Source organism: Magnolia sinica, chromosome 15 (genome assembly GCF_029962835.1).
Source record: "Magnolia sinica isolate HGM2019 chromosome 15, MsV1, whole genome shotgun sequence".
Classification (NCBI taxonomy): Eukaryota; Viridiplantae; Streptophyta; class Magnoliopsida; order Magnoliales; family Magnoliaceae; genus Magnolia; species Magnolia sinica.
This window is the reverse complement of record NC_080587.1, coordinates 950,898-964,432: the sequence shown is the minus strand read 5'-3', so window position 1 is coordinate 964,432 and position 13,535 is coordinate 950,898. Positions and strand designations below refer to the sequence as shown.

General features: G+C 40.5%; 2 protein-coding genes across 2 annotated transcripts; one reads left to right on the top strand and one right to left on the bottom strand.

The window, feature by feature from the left end:
• The first annotated feature begins 810 nt into the window (after window positions 1–810).
• LOC131227399 (pyruvate kinase, cytosolic isozyme) lies at window positions 811–6,592 on the top strand. Its single transcript, XM_058223196.1, has 3 exons — window positions 811–1,104; window positions 4,723–5,184; window positions 5,459–6,592. Exons 1-3 carry the CDS (start codon window positions 877–879, stop codon window positions 6,269–6,271), a joined length of 1,503 nt encoding a protein of 500 aa, XP_058079179.1. The 5' UTR covers window positions 811–876; the 3' UTR covers window positions 6,272–6,592.
• Window positions 6,593–10,216: 3,624 nt separating this feature from the next.
• LOC131227401 (E3 ubiquitin-protein ligase SIRP1-like) lies at window positions 10,217–13,100 on the bottom strand. Its single transcript, XM_058223197.1, has 2 exons — window positions 12,936–13,100; window positions 10,217–11,765 (listed from the first exon to the last, which is right to left on the bottom strand). The coding sequence occupies exon 2, from the start codon at window positions 11,720–11,722 to the stop codon at window positions 10,685–10,687; it is 1,038 nt and encodes a 345-aa protein (XP_058079180.1). The 5' UTR covers window positions 11,723–11,765; window positions 12,936–13,100; the 3' UTR covers window positions 10,217–10,684.
• Between the last annotated feature and the right edge of the window lie 435 nt (window positions 13,101–13,535).

The following is a 13,535-nucleotide window of genomic DNA, read 5'->3' as shown; positions in this document are numbered from 1 at the left end:
TTTCGGTGGGAAACAATGTGCACACCAATACAAGGTGCGCTCGTTGGGAACGTAAACACCAACAGGCAGGGAAAATATCTGGGACGCGGATTGGCTGCCAAAGAGAAAGGGAAGCTTGGTGGGGCCCACAATGATGTTTGTGAGAAATCCACACCGTCCATCCGTTTTTTCTGATCATGTTAGGTTATGGTTGAAAAAATTAGGCAGATTCAACTCTCAATTGGGCCGCACGACAGGAAAAATATGTAGGGAAATGCCTACCGTTGAAACCTCCCTGGGGTCATTTACGTGCCATCCATACCATTCGTAAGGTCATTGCTACAGGGATGAACTGAAAACTCAAAAATATTATCCTGATCCAAAACTTCTGTGACCCCATCAATGTTTCAACGGTGGGCCTTCAATCCTCACTGTTTCCTGTCCTTCGGCCCACTTGAGTTTTCGATCTGCCTCAGTTTTTGGAATCCTGTCCTAACATGATCTGGAACAACAGATGGACGGTGTGGATTTCTCACAAACATCACGGTGGGCCCCACCTAGCTTCCCATTGCAGGCAGTTAGTAGGAAAGGCTTTCGCAGGCGATCCGCGTCCAAAGATTTGGTGCGCAGCATATCTCGAACCATCCATCAGTGAGAGATGCGGATCTTAACACGAATTTGAAAACTGAATTTTTAAAATCCAATTCTGGAATGCGTATGGATTCCCTCCAATTTCATTTAAACGGTGGGAAATAATGTGCGCACCAACTCACGGTGCGCACCAAGCGTATCGACTTCGAATTCCTTCCTATATAAAATGAACTTCCCATCTCCGTCTCAGAAGCAAAAAACCTCAGGCGAGAAAAATAAAAACCCTACTCCCTCTATATCTCTCTAATGGCGATCGAAGGAGTAGAAAGGAGGCCGAAGACGAAGATCGTCTGCACGTTGGGCCCCGCATCGAGGTCCGTACCGATGTTAGCAAAGCTCTTGAGGGCTGGGATGAACGTTGCACGCTTCAATTTCTCGCACGGGTCGCATGAGTACCACCAGGAGACGCTCGACAATCTCAAAGAGGCGATGGAGAATACAGGGATTCTCTGTGCAGTCATGCTAGATACAAAGGTATCTCAGTTGGGAAGTCTTTGATTTTGGCGGTCTTTGATGTTTTCTCGTATGGGTCGGATTTCATGGGTTTTTGACGTTTTTGTTTTCTGATCTTTTTAGGTTTGGATTTTGTTTGATTTTGATTTCTGTTGTCTTAGATGAATTTGGTTTTCTTTGGTTTTTGAATTTTGGGGTTTTTTTTTTTTTTTTTTGTATGGGTTTTGTTTATGTTGAATCTGGTTACTGTTATCTTAGATTGAATGTTAGCTGTAATTTCTTTTACTGTTTATTGGGATTTTCTCTTCTGGATTTTTTCTTGGTATGATTTTGGCTACTATTTCTATTGTGTCAGTAATTTAAAAAGGTGTGTTTGTTTCTGCTGCTGCTAGATCATGGTTTGTAAAATAGTTTTTTTCGTATTGAATCTGTGAGTATCGTCCCTGTATACAGCTATATTGTTCATGGACGATACTGGTACATATTGGGAGATATGTACGTGTATCAGATGATATGTCAAACCTTCGTTGGGATTTTATCATCTGGATCGTTTGTTTTATTTTTATTTTGAATTTTTACCATTACTGTTCTATTCGATTAGATATCACAACAGCTTATATGAGTTGTTTGTTGCTGTTGCTGTTGGGATTTTCCCATCTGGATCGGTTTTGGTTTGATTTTTGTTCCTATTACTATTGTGTTTTAATAGATTTCATGGTTGCTTATATGGGTTGTATTAGTTTTTTATGTGTTTGGGTTTTTTGTCATCTGGATCTGTTTTTATTACTGTTACTGTTGTCTTTATTAGATAGCAAGCTATCGTATGTGGAGTGTGTTTGTTGGGATTGGATCCCGAACGAACACGGTAAGAAGCGGTACGTGGCCTAATCAAATTTTGCCATGTCAGGGCCTTATGGAATCCGCTCCCGTGTTTGCTTTTTGATGTTATTGGTTCTTTTTCCTCTCATCTTGGTGGGTTTTCGTTATGGGGATGTTTTGACAAGCCTTAGTTAAAGGTAGAGTCCTGACCATTTACACGCAAGCCTATGTGGTGCACCTGTGTGAGATCTGAGCTTTTTATCAGGTGGGTGACACTAATTAGATCTTTGGCTCGAATAGTCAGGCCATTTTCACTCTTCAGACGGCCACAAAGTGCAAAACAAACGGATGGTTAAAATTATTCTTTTTTTGACATCCATTTCCTCTGTGCAGGGTGGCTTGCTGGAGAATTGAGGCAGTCTGAGTTTTCGCTTGAAGATCTAGTTATTGTGGAGCACCTTATGGAAAGCTCAGATCTATAGCCTGATCAGCATATGTGCTGTTGTTCCACAGCGGTGCACCTGTGTGAGATCTGAGCTTCTTATTAAGAGGGTGATGTTAATTAGATCTTCTAGTTTGAAAAGTCATGCCTTTTTTCGCTCTTCAGGCGGCCACAGGGATGTGTGTGAGGGTGGGTGGGCAGGCATGCGTGCGTGAGACCACTTCGATGGGATTGTTGGATGTGTTTGTTTGTTGAGTCTTCTTTCTGTAGATGTTTGGTTGCGGAGGAACTAGTGTCATGCTATAGGGAATGGATTTGGTAAGGCCCTGATGTGGTGAGGTTTTATCGGCCCACGTGCCACTGTCAGAGATGAAGCCATTCTAAGCATGTTCAAAAGTGGTTTGGTTAGGTACGTACTTGACTAATGTCACATGGGCCTGGCCCAATCAAACCTCACCCCATCAGGGCCTCACTGTGTTTGGTGGGCCGTACAGTAGCTAGGATTCCCCAAACTTTCCTAGATTAGAGATTCCTAATCCTTTGATTGGTGGCGAAGATAATTGTTAAGTGAAAACTACTAACAGGGTCTGGATAGAGGGTTAAATATTTAATTTTCCAATCTTGTAGAGTTTTGGACAAACCCCCATCTCAGGACTTCTTTCAGTTGATTGTGGGCTGACCTGTCCCTTGGCGATGAGATTTTTGGGGCGTGGTCCATCCACCATGGGAGGCAACAGAACCATTGTTCTGGATTATGGAACCACTTGCTTTCCCTGAGGATGATGTAATTCCTCTTGAATTTTTTGTGATTTGTTGTTCTTTCAGCATGTGGTGTAAGATAGAAAAGTATGTAATTTGATGTAAGATAGAAAAGGATGTAATCTGGATTCACTTCGTTTATTGGATTCTATGTTGTGTTCCCCCAGTGGGTCATTTTCAATGGCCTTTCATCTTTTTATCTATCTTGTTGTGCTAAGTAGCTTGTATTGTTGACCTCCTCCGGGGTTTAATTACTTCTTTATTCTGGAATATTGTTGGTAGATTAGGCTTTGCTTTTATTGCTTCGTTATTTGATTGATTGCCTCTCTCTCTCTCTCTCTCTCTCTCTCTCTCTCTCTCTCTGTTTTATGTGTTCAGTGTCCAATAGGTGTGATTGGTGCGACATTGGGACAGCTGTCACACCATGGGGACATTAACCCTGGTGCCTTTTAAATTAGACTTGGGATGGCCAATCATTGATTTGGACAGTCCATTGATGCATACCACTAGTGGCAAACAATATCATGAAAAATGGACAATCAAGATCCAGTGGAGAAACAAAATAGGTCCAATCATCATCATGGATTGTGCATGATTCAAAAGCACTTTCGTTTGGTAATGCTAACCACCACACACACACACACACACACACACATAATGGCCCACAGGCAAAAGGTTAGGATCACCATGATCTATGGCTCAAAAGGTTTTGACAGCTAAAATCTTTGGGGACATTGCCAAGTTCCCATGAAAGTGGTGAAAATGTACATATTGTGGCACTTCTTTTATGGGTTCTCTGCCAAATCATCAGTTTGGACCCACATATGCATGTGCCATGTGTATTGAGCAGATAACCAAAAGAAAGTGATGAGATTCTATCCATAAGAGGGTTCTTTAACCGTCTATGTTTATTTGTTGTTGATAACTTATAAACATTGGACTGGATCATCTGCAAGGAGGGTTTTCTTCCATTTTTTTCATTACTTGCTAATTCTGGGTATTAGTGCTTCGCAAATGGTTCACCTTTTCTCATTCCTGCTTGCATGTATATACTTGAGACTAGGAGGGTTACTTGATTTTAGACTTGCATCAATCGATGTAAATTGAAATTTGTCCTTTTAAATATCTTCTAATGTCCTCCTAATCTCAAAGTTCGTGACTGATACAACTAATTTCATGGTTAAAATTGTCTGTCACTACTCACATTATATAGTGTAGAGGGACAAGGTTTTAAATTAGTTTTAAGCTTGGAGAATACAAGTCTGAATGGACTTGATCCTAGATTCAACTGTCTGTGGATTACTTGAATAGTTCTTCAATAATCGATTGAATTTTTATAAGCTATTATATTAGCAGCAGAAAACCTTCAGGTCTCCTGGAGCCTTGCTATAAGCCTAAACTATTTATGCATGACTTCATTGTTCTAAGTAGCCTGGAAAAAGAACACCTTGAATTGTTCTCCAATTGCATGCTGGCCTTGCAGAAATCCTTTAACCTTTCGGTAGTTTTGATGGCCCACTCTGCAACCTTGTAATCGTTGATAACTCTTTGTTATAGATCTGGAAACACATGCAACTGTCATGATTGTAATTACTGTATTTTTCTTCATGAACTTATAGGGCCCAGAGATTCGGACTGGTTTTCTCAAGGATGGCAAGCCCATCCAACTCAAGAAGGGTCAAGAGATAACCATCTCCACAGATTACAGCATGAAGGGCGATGAGAACACCATATGCATGAGCTACAAAAAACTAGCTGAGGATGTGAAGCCTCAGAGCGTCATATTGTGTGCGGATGGTACAATTACACTCACCGTGCTGTCCTGCGACAAGGAGTTGGGATTGGTCCGTTGCCGCTGTGAGAATTCCGCTGCTCTCGGCGAGCGGAAAAATGTCAATCTTCCTGGAGTTATTGTAGACCTCCCGACGCTAACGGAGAAAGACAAGGAAGATATCATGCAGTGGGGTGTTCCTAACAAGATTGACATGATTGCTCTATCCTTTGTCCGCAAAGGTTCGGACCTTGTGGAAGTTCGTAAGCTACTAGGAGAACATGCTAAGACCATCATGCTCATGTCCAAGGTATGTTTGTTAAGATCTCGAATTTCCAACAAAGCACCCGTCTTAGAATTCAGTTCTGCTATATGATGCTTGATTGAAAGAAATGGAATTTTCTTGTTTGACCCAGCACCATGTACTGCTGGGGCTCAACTTTGGGTAGTCTCTTCCAACATATGATCCTGACCATCTGATCTGTGGGAATTTGTTAGATTAAAACCCACAATGAGGGATGAGTGTTATGGGTCACCAGACTGGTGCCCTGTTGTAGAATACTGAGGACATCTTTTTACTGTAGGTTGAGAATCAAGAAGGCGTGGCAAATTTCGACGACATCCTTGCAAACTCAGATGCTTTCATGGTGGCCCGAGGTGATCTGGGCATGGAAATCCCGATTGAGAAGATATTCTTGGCACAGAAGGTGATGATTTACAAGTGCAACAGCCAAGGGAAACCAGTCGTCACTGCGACCCAGATGTTGGAATCCATGATCAAGTCTCCACGTCCCACCCGTGCTGAGGCGACAGATGTGGCCAATGCGGTTCTTGATGGCACCGACTGCGTGATGCTTAGCGGAGAAACAGCTGCAGGCGCTTACCCGGAGCTTGCCGTTCAGACAATGGCTAAGATCTGCATTGAAGCTGAATCAACACTTGATTATGGAGTCGTTTTCAAAAGAATCATGGAAACTGCACCAGTTCCCATGAGTCCATTGGAGAGCCTCACATCTTCTGCGGTCCGAATGGCCAACTCTGCCAAAGCAGTGCTGATTTTGGTTCTAACCAGAGGCGGAAGCACTGCGAAGCTGGTTGCCAAATACAGGCCGTCAATGCCAATTCTATCAGTGGTGGTTCCAGAGATAAAGACGGATTCCTTCAATTGGTCTTGCAGTGACGAATCCCCAGCAAGGCATAGTCTTATCTTTAGAGGACTGATTCCGGTCTTGAGTGCGGGATCGGCAAAGGCTTCTGATGCGGAAGCTACTGAGGAGGCACTTGAATTTGCAATTCAACATGCCAAGGCGAAGGGACTTTGCAAGTCCGGAGATTCGGTTGTTGCATTGCATCGCGTTGGGGTTGCCTCTATAATCAAGATCTTGAATATCAAGTGATTATTTTGGTTGCACGCTCTGTTTTCATGTATCTTCTGATTCTGTTGTCGTCCTGCTCTTCTTTTGAATTTCTTTTTGGTTTTGAGGCAGCACGTAGACAGTCAAAGAGAGCTTTGTAGGTCTTAATATATGATCACTCTCTCTACAGGAAGAATAAGACATTGATTTGATAGAAGTTGGTAGTGAGAGAGTGGAGTTTTGGTAGAACACAGGTTTTGGAGTTTGTTTTGTTTTATGAGATGGAAACATCCCAACTTTTTTTGAGTGTCATTTCAATTCTTCATGTTGAATTTAGAATGATGGAGGCTGCGTTTCAAGGCAGATTGTATTTTGAACTTAATTTGCCCCATTCAATTTAGGGCATGTTTGGATGATGCGAAATCCCATGAAATTCCCGTTCCAAAGCAATGATTATTTTTTGTGCTATACACAAGTCGAGTTAGCTCGGTCAGCTTGCTTGACTCGACTCGGAAAACCTCAACTTGCCTCGTCTCAGAATTGGATTTGGACCGAGTCAAGCTGGTTTTTGGAGCTCGAGAAAATTTCAAGCCTAGTTCAACTCGACTCAGATTGAACCTCAATTTGAATAGGCTTGGTGACTTGGTTATTTTGATATTGACAATGCTTGCTGAGTGTTTGATGAAATGACTGAACGGAGTGTTGTTTCGGGCTCATACATTCTCTGCGGGATCAGCTGGACGGAGTATTGTTTCGGGCTCATACATTCTCCGTGGGATCAGCTGATGGTGAGGAATGACCCCAGCCATACTCGTGTACATTCTAAATAATTTGAAATCACGTTTGGAGGTGGGAAATTGGATGGGATTTCCAAAGTCTCTTGCGGGCACAGCACCCTATTCTATCAATTTACACCGTCACCCCCCATCACCTAGAAGATCCCACCGTTCAACCCCTTTGGGTTTCTGAGAGGGATGAATTTTGTTTAAAATAAGGTGCAAAAGCCGGGAGGGATGTCGTATCGGATTTTCGAAGCGGGAGGAGCACCAAATTCTACAGAATGCATTTTCTTTGTATTTCATCTCTAATGCTCTGGTCAAAAGTATTTATTTCCTTTTAGTTAGTCTACAATCCAAACAACATTTCTACTTGGTCAATACACCTCATTTTCTCCTGTAACTTTCTTTGGTATCTAATCTTTACAAAAGTGCAATACATTACCTCCGAATCTTGAATTCCAAACACGCCTTAAGAGATTGCTCAGACATTGGGATGTGATGCTTTTTTAGCCTTTGAATCAGTATCATCTTCCAATGATGTGATGTTTTGTGACTTTAGCTTTTGAATCTGGATCATCTTCCAAATATCCAACCCACATTTATAGGATGAGTATAAATTTTTATGGTGGAAAGATAACAAATTATATTTTTTAAGTTGGATTATTTCAAACATTTGAAATTTAGCTCTTCTGCATGGTGGAAAGGCGAGAACTAAAATTTGTTAAATTAGATTATTTCAACCATTTGAAATTTGCCTCTTCTATGTTGAAAATGGACGGTTACCATAACCTTTAGTGACATCAAATGTTTGAAATAATCCAATTTAATATGGTTGAATATTGTTGTGGGATTTTATTCAAACTAACCAAGTGCTTTGGGGCAGAAATACATTCCTTAGGGATCGAGACATCGCCGCATGTGATTTTCCGAACAATGGGATGCAAGGAAACCGATATCATTGGTATGATTTACATACAGATCAGATTGGTTGAATCTATTTGAGCATTTTTTAGGGGCTAAACACGCAATGTAAAATACAAATCCGTAAAAAGATTGTGGGCAGTTTGATAATGATCAAGCGACATTGGTTCTTCGATCCAAACCAAGGAATCGGTTAGATATGATGCAAAATGGATCTTGTTCTATCATTGATAAGAGATTTCTATATGAAAAATACATATCAGAATTTGAAGGAGCCCTCGACCCACGACAAATAGAGGAGAATTTATTCAATGACATAGTTTGGGCTCCTAAAATATGGTGCCCTCATGGCAATCTATTTGATTGTATTGTAAGGACCAATGAATTGAGACTTTATTATTATTATTATTATTATTATTATTATTTGCCTTGTTTGGCATCCTCCTCTATTTGTTGTGGGTCAAAGGCTCCTCCAAATTCCGATTCATATTTTTCATATAGAGAAATCTCTGTAATACAATCACATAGTTTGCCCTCCTAGAATATGACGCCCTTGTAGCAATATATTTGATCGTATTAAGCGGACAAATGAATTAGGATTTTTTTGGGCTTTGTTTGGCAGACACTTTAAAAATCCGTTCATTTTATTTTAGTTAACAGTATTATGTATTAGAGATTTTGAACTATAATACATTAAGAATTCATATTAAAAGTGACTGTGTTAGAGATCTTGTAATTACTGGTAACTAAAATAATATGAATTTATTTCTAGGCGTCTACCAAACAGGGCCTAAATCTCCCCAACCAGCTTTTATTGCAGAACCCAAGAAAAGAAAAAGGCCAGATTCCAAATGAGTCCCTTCAATATGCACAGGAAACCCAAAGACAAAAGTCAGATTCCAAATGGGCTCCTGTTCAAAGAAAAGGTCAGAAAGATGCTCCAATTCAAATTGCTCAATGATGGAAGCAAGAAAATGTCTGTATCAACCTTCCATATGCAACTTCCATTGTATAAGAATACTTCAATTCAAACCAAACAGAATAACCAACCAGAGAAAACAAAGAAAAAGCCTACTTAGATTGCGATGGTTCCTATCAAACTCATCCTCAAACCACGACAGACCACTATTTCAGCACTTGTGCTGGATAGCCCAATCAGCGGCTACAATGACGCGATAAAGCTCAATGGAGAATCCCCTACACATGTATAGATACTGAATACTTGGTAACCAGCTCATATAGAGGATTGCTTGAATGCATCCTGAGGTATTGCAACACCGTATGTCAGGACTTTAACCAATGAATCTGGGTCATCTTACAATGAGCCAAACCATTTATATGACTCATTTTCTATTGTTAAAAATAAACAAATAAAATCTCTCTATCGGATTATTTCAACCCCTGGATAGTTTGGATCTTTCATTCTGAACATGGACAGTCACCCTAATCCTTGTATGATCAATGGATTGAAATATTCGAACCGATTTTTTTTTTTCGGGCTTGCGCCATCCAAGGAGAGCCCTATCAAATAAACGGTTTGGGTCATTGAATTTAAATATTAAAAAATAATAATAATAATAAATAAAATAAATTCTAGCGGCTATAGTTTGGACATACCTTATGGCAAACTGTTGGTATAATACCATTGGCGACCCTTCCAAGAAGGACTCCTCGAATGGTTACATAAGAGGATTATTTCGATCTTGATTGTATTTGGGTTTCTATAGCGTAAAATCCCTCCATGCAAAGGCCATGTATTCATTTCTATTTAAGGAAGCTATCCAAGTTCCATCTCACCATGTTGAGATAGATCCAAGAGTGTTCATATTTCCTTTCCAATCTTACATGGTATCAGAGCAGGCAATTTGCTTGTAAGTATCATTAAGATTGAGAAGTTTTCCTTTTACCTGTCCCCTCAATACCCTATGTGTGCACGGCACCTATGCTAATTCCTGCCGTCCATATACAATTCCCCACTCGAATACCAATCCCTGTACATCAACAATCATCTAATGGTGGTGAGATCGAAGACTGTCATATTTCCTTTATGGGGTTTTCACAAACCAAATTCCATACCAACCAAAAAGAAAAGATGATTAGAAGTTTGATTTGGGAGATAGCAGCTGTAAGTTTCTCTGGAAAATGAAAAGAGAAAGGCATATAGTAGTAAGTTCTTGTTTTCACAAACCAAATTCCATACCAACCAAAAAGAAAAGATGATTAGAAGTTTGATTGGGGAGATAGCAGCTGTAAGTTTCTCTGGAAAATGAAAAGAGAAAGGCATATGGTAGTAAGTTCTTAAAAGCTCCCAAGTAACAGAATATATACAGATGATGGAAGGTGAAAAAAAAAACAAGAAGATAGGGTATTAAACAAGAGAAATGCAACTCCAAAGCTTGCATCATAAAAGTTCTGTGTAGTTCTGTGCTTAGTGCTTACCATACGCATAGCAGACATGTGTGAAAATCGGGACTATTGATCTTGTTGGGTTACCATCTGGATATGCTATAGGCCGAAATTGCAGCCATTGGATGACTCTGACCTGGCAGGTGCTGCGAGTTTTCCCTGGTTGAAGATTGGACTGAGCTTTGTTCGGGGCTAACCTTCCCATTTGGGGGTGGCTGATTGGATGGCTACTGCAATCCAATCCTATGGATATGGCCCACCACGCCAAATCAAGGGTCCTGATTACCATACACAACTGCCATGTACTAGAAAACATGTTTCGATCACATTCATCATCAAACAAACATGCTCAGTTCTCATCAGCATGAGTACTACTTCCGGATGCTGCTGATGATGAAGAAGCTGAAGTAGAAGAATTCCCATCTGTCTGAGATTCGGATGGCGAAAACAACCCATTAAAAGGCCACGGGACAGGGGCCCAGAACCTTCTACCATTCCCACTCCCACCTTCAGTGCTCAGCTCAACACCACTGCTCTCAACTCTATTACTATTATCAGACCCATTTGAATCCTTAGAACCATCTGCGGGAATCTGATATCTGCACACTGGACACGAGCTATGAAGCTCGAGCCACGGCAAGATACAGCCATTATGGAATTTATGCTTGCATGGCATCTCTCTCGCCTCCAACCCAATGTCGAAATCCTCCAAACAGACCGAACACTGTAAATTCTCAGTGATCTTCACAGTCGGCATCGCCTCGACTGCCTCTTTCTGCGCTGGTGGTGTCCCATATCGGTTCGGATCGTTTTCTGCCAGATGCTGCAGCAAGAGATCCAAACCAGGCCCAATGAAGTAATCGCCCAAAGAGCCATGGATGTTCGAGCTCTCATTCTCGCCCTGGTTCGAATCAAACGATCCTTGAAGAATCACAGCCTGGTTGAAAGGATTGATGAGAATCACATGCTCTCGCTCCCTCTCTCGCTCTTGTTCCCTTTCGCTTTCGGGATTCTCTGATTCAGATGCGATGCCTGCACGGAGGCCCTGAAGCAATTGGAGGATCGCAGCGGAGCTCCTCCTCCTCCTCCGCAGGATCGATTCAATGTCCCGTTCTAGCTCCGATTCTCCCCGAGTTTCTTCATCTTCTTCTTCTTCATGTCTTCGGAATCTTCGGCGGCGGGACGGGCTACCCATCATTCCGAGCAAGATGGGAGCCCAAAGGGAGAAAGTTCTATCCGATCCGAGATCCTCGTCATCTCCTCTGCTATCCATTTCTTCCACAAACCCACTCTCGCAAAATGGACACTTGATCTCGACTTCCATGACCGGATCCACCATTTGCGAGCACATGTGGCACCAGTACCTTGCAACAAGAGCTTCACCCATCTCTCTCACAGCACAGCTTGTACAGCCAAGGAAATCAAAGAACCTGAAAAACCCAACTTAGAAACAGGAATCAAGTATAACAGCCTGCCGAATTTCACAACCCAACAGGCAGAAATCTCCCAAAGAGAAGATGTACAACAGAATCTCTTTCTAGCATGCAGGAAATCAAGAACAAGATTCTGCAATTTCACAACCCAACAGACCCAAATACACCAAAAGGAAACAGTGTTTCTAGTCCTCCTGACAAGCACATGCAATCAGTAACAAGTTCAGATATAAATCCCTGAAAAGAGACTTCCTTATTCTAAATTACAGGCACCCAATAGCAATTTCCTGCAGTTTCACAACCCAGCACATAGAAATATCCCCAAAAGGAAATTCCTTCCTTTCATGAAGAGATATTCAAGTTCAAATATAGATCACCCACAAAAGAAGGGAAAAAAATCAAATCTTTCCTGATTTACAAGAATAATTCAAAAGGAATCCAAACCCAAACAGATATAAATTTCCCCAAAAGGAGATTCCTTGCTTTCATGCAGAGAAATCCAAGTTCAAACAGTCATTACCCATCACAGAAATTTCAAATCTTCCACCATTTTCCTTAAAAAACTACACCCAAAAAAAAAAAAAAAAAAAAAAAAAAAAAAAAAAAAAAAACCCAGAAAAAAAAAAAAAAAACCAAAGCCCAAATGATAGAAATTACAAACAAGAGTAAGATATTTCCCTGAAAAACCACACCAAAAGCTGCAATTTCTTCCAATAACAAACAAAATCCCAAAAAAAAATAAAATAATAATAATAATAACAACCCAAATAACAGAAATTAAATCAAGTCTTTCTCCAAAATCAACCTAAAGAGTTGCAATTTTTCAGATAAAAAACAAACCCACAAAAAAATTAAAATTTTTTTTTAAAAAAAATCACAAGCCCAAGTTAGAAATCCCCCCAAAAAAAGTCAAATCTTTCACAGAAATTGAACACAAACAGCAGAATCTGAAGAGAAGCTGCCACCCAAATACTACCAATTAGAGATATAAATCTATAACAGATCCAGATGAGAAGACTCTAGAGAGAGATTTTTTTTTAATGCTCTTTTCTACCTTATGTATATTAAATAGAAGATGGATTTCCCACGCAATTAGATAAATAAAAAAAAAAAAAATCAAAAAAATACGAAGTGGGTATTGTTGGGATTTGAAGGAGGATTAAATACCTTTGAATGAAGACTGGTTTGCCTTTGATTGATTCTGTGGTTTTCGGTGGAAGAAAAGAAAATTGCAGAGAAAGAGCTCTCTCTCTCTGTCTCTCTCTCTCTCTCTCTCCGTCTGTTGGTGGTGGAATTTCGTTTTCTGTAGAAAGAGGGGCCCACCACCCCCCAATTTTCCTTTTCGGAAACGGTAAAAAAAGGTAGTGAAAATCATTTATACTCTGGCGGAGTGTGATAGATGATACGCAGGCTCTTATTAATTACTTAAAAATTGCACGTAGTCAAATTGAACTGTCAAAAGTTATGGTTTCTTGTGATGGTGTATCACGAATAAAAAAAATTTAAGATTATTTTATTATAATAGTATGGTTTGGTGGACCTTTATTGGACGGTTTAAAATGAAAAGTATTCAACGGTCTTTTTTCTACGGACAAGTGTCCACGAATCAGAGCTTATAATTTTCCCAAAAGATAATTTCATGGTAGTGGCGTGGAAACAGCTAGATGGACGGACTTGTCGGTTTTATTTGAATTAATATATGCCACGCGTACAATTTCTTAGTGCCTGCGTATCAAGCGTCACACGCAGCCGAGTATCGTATCGATA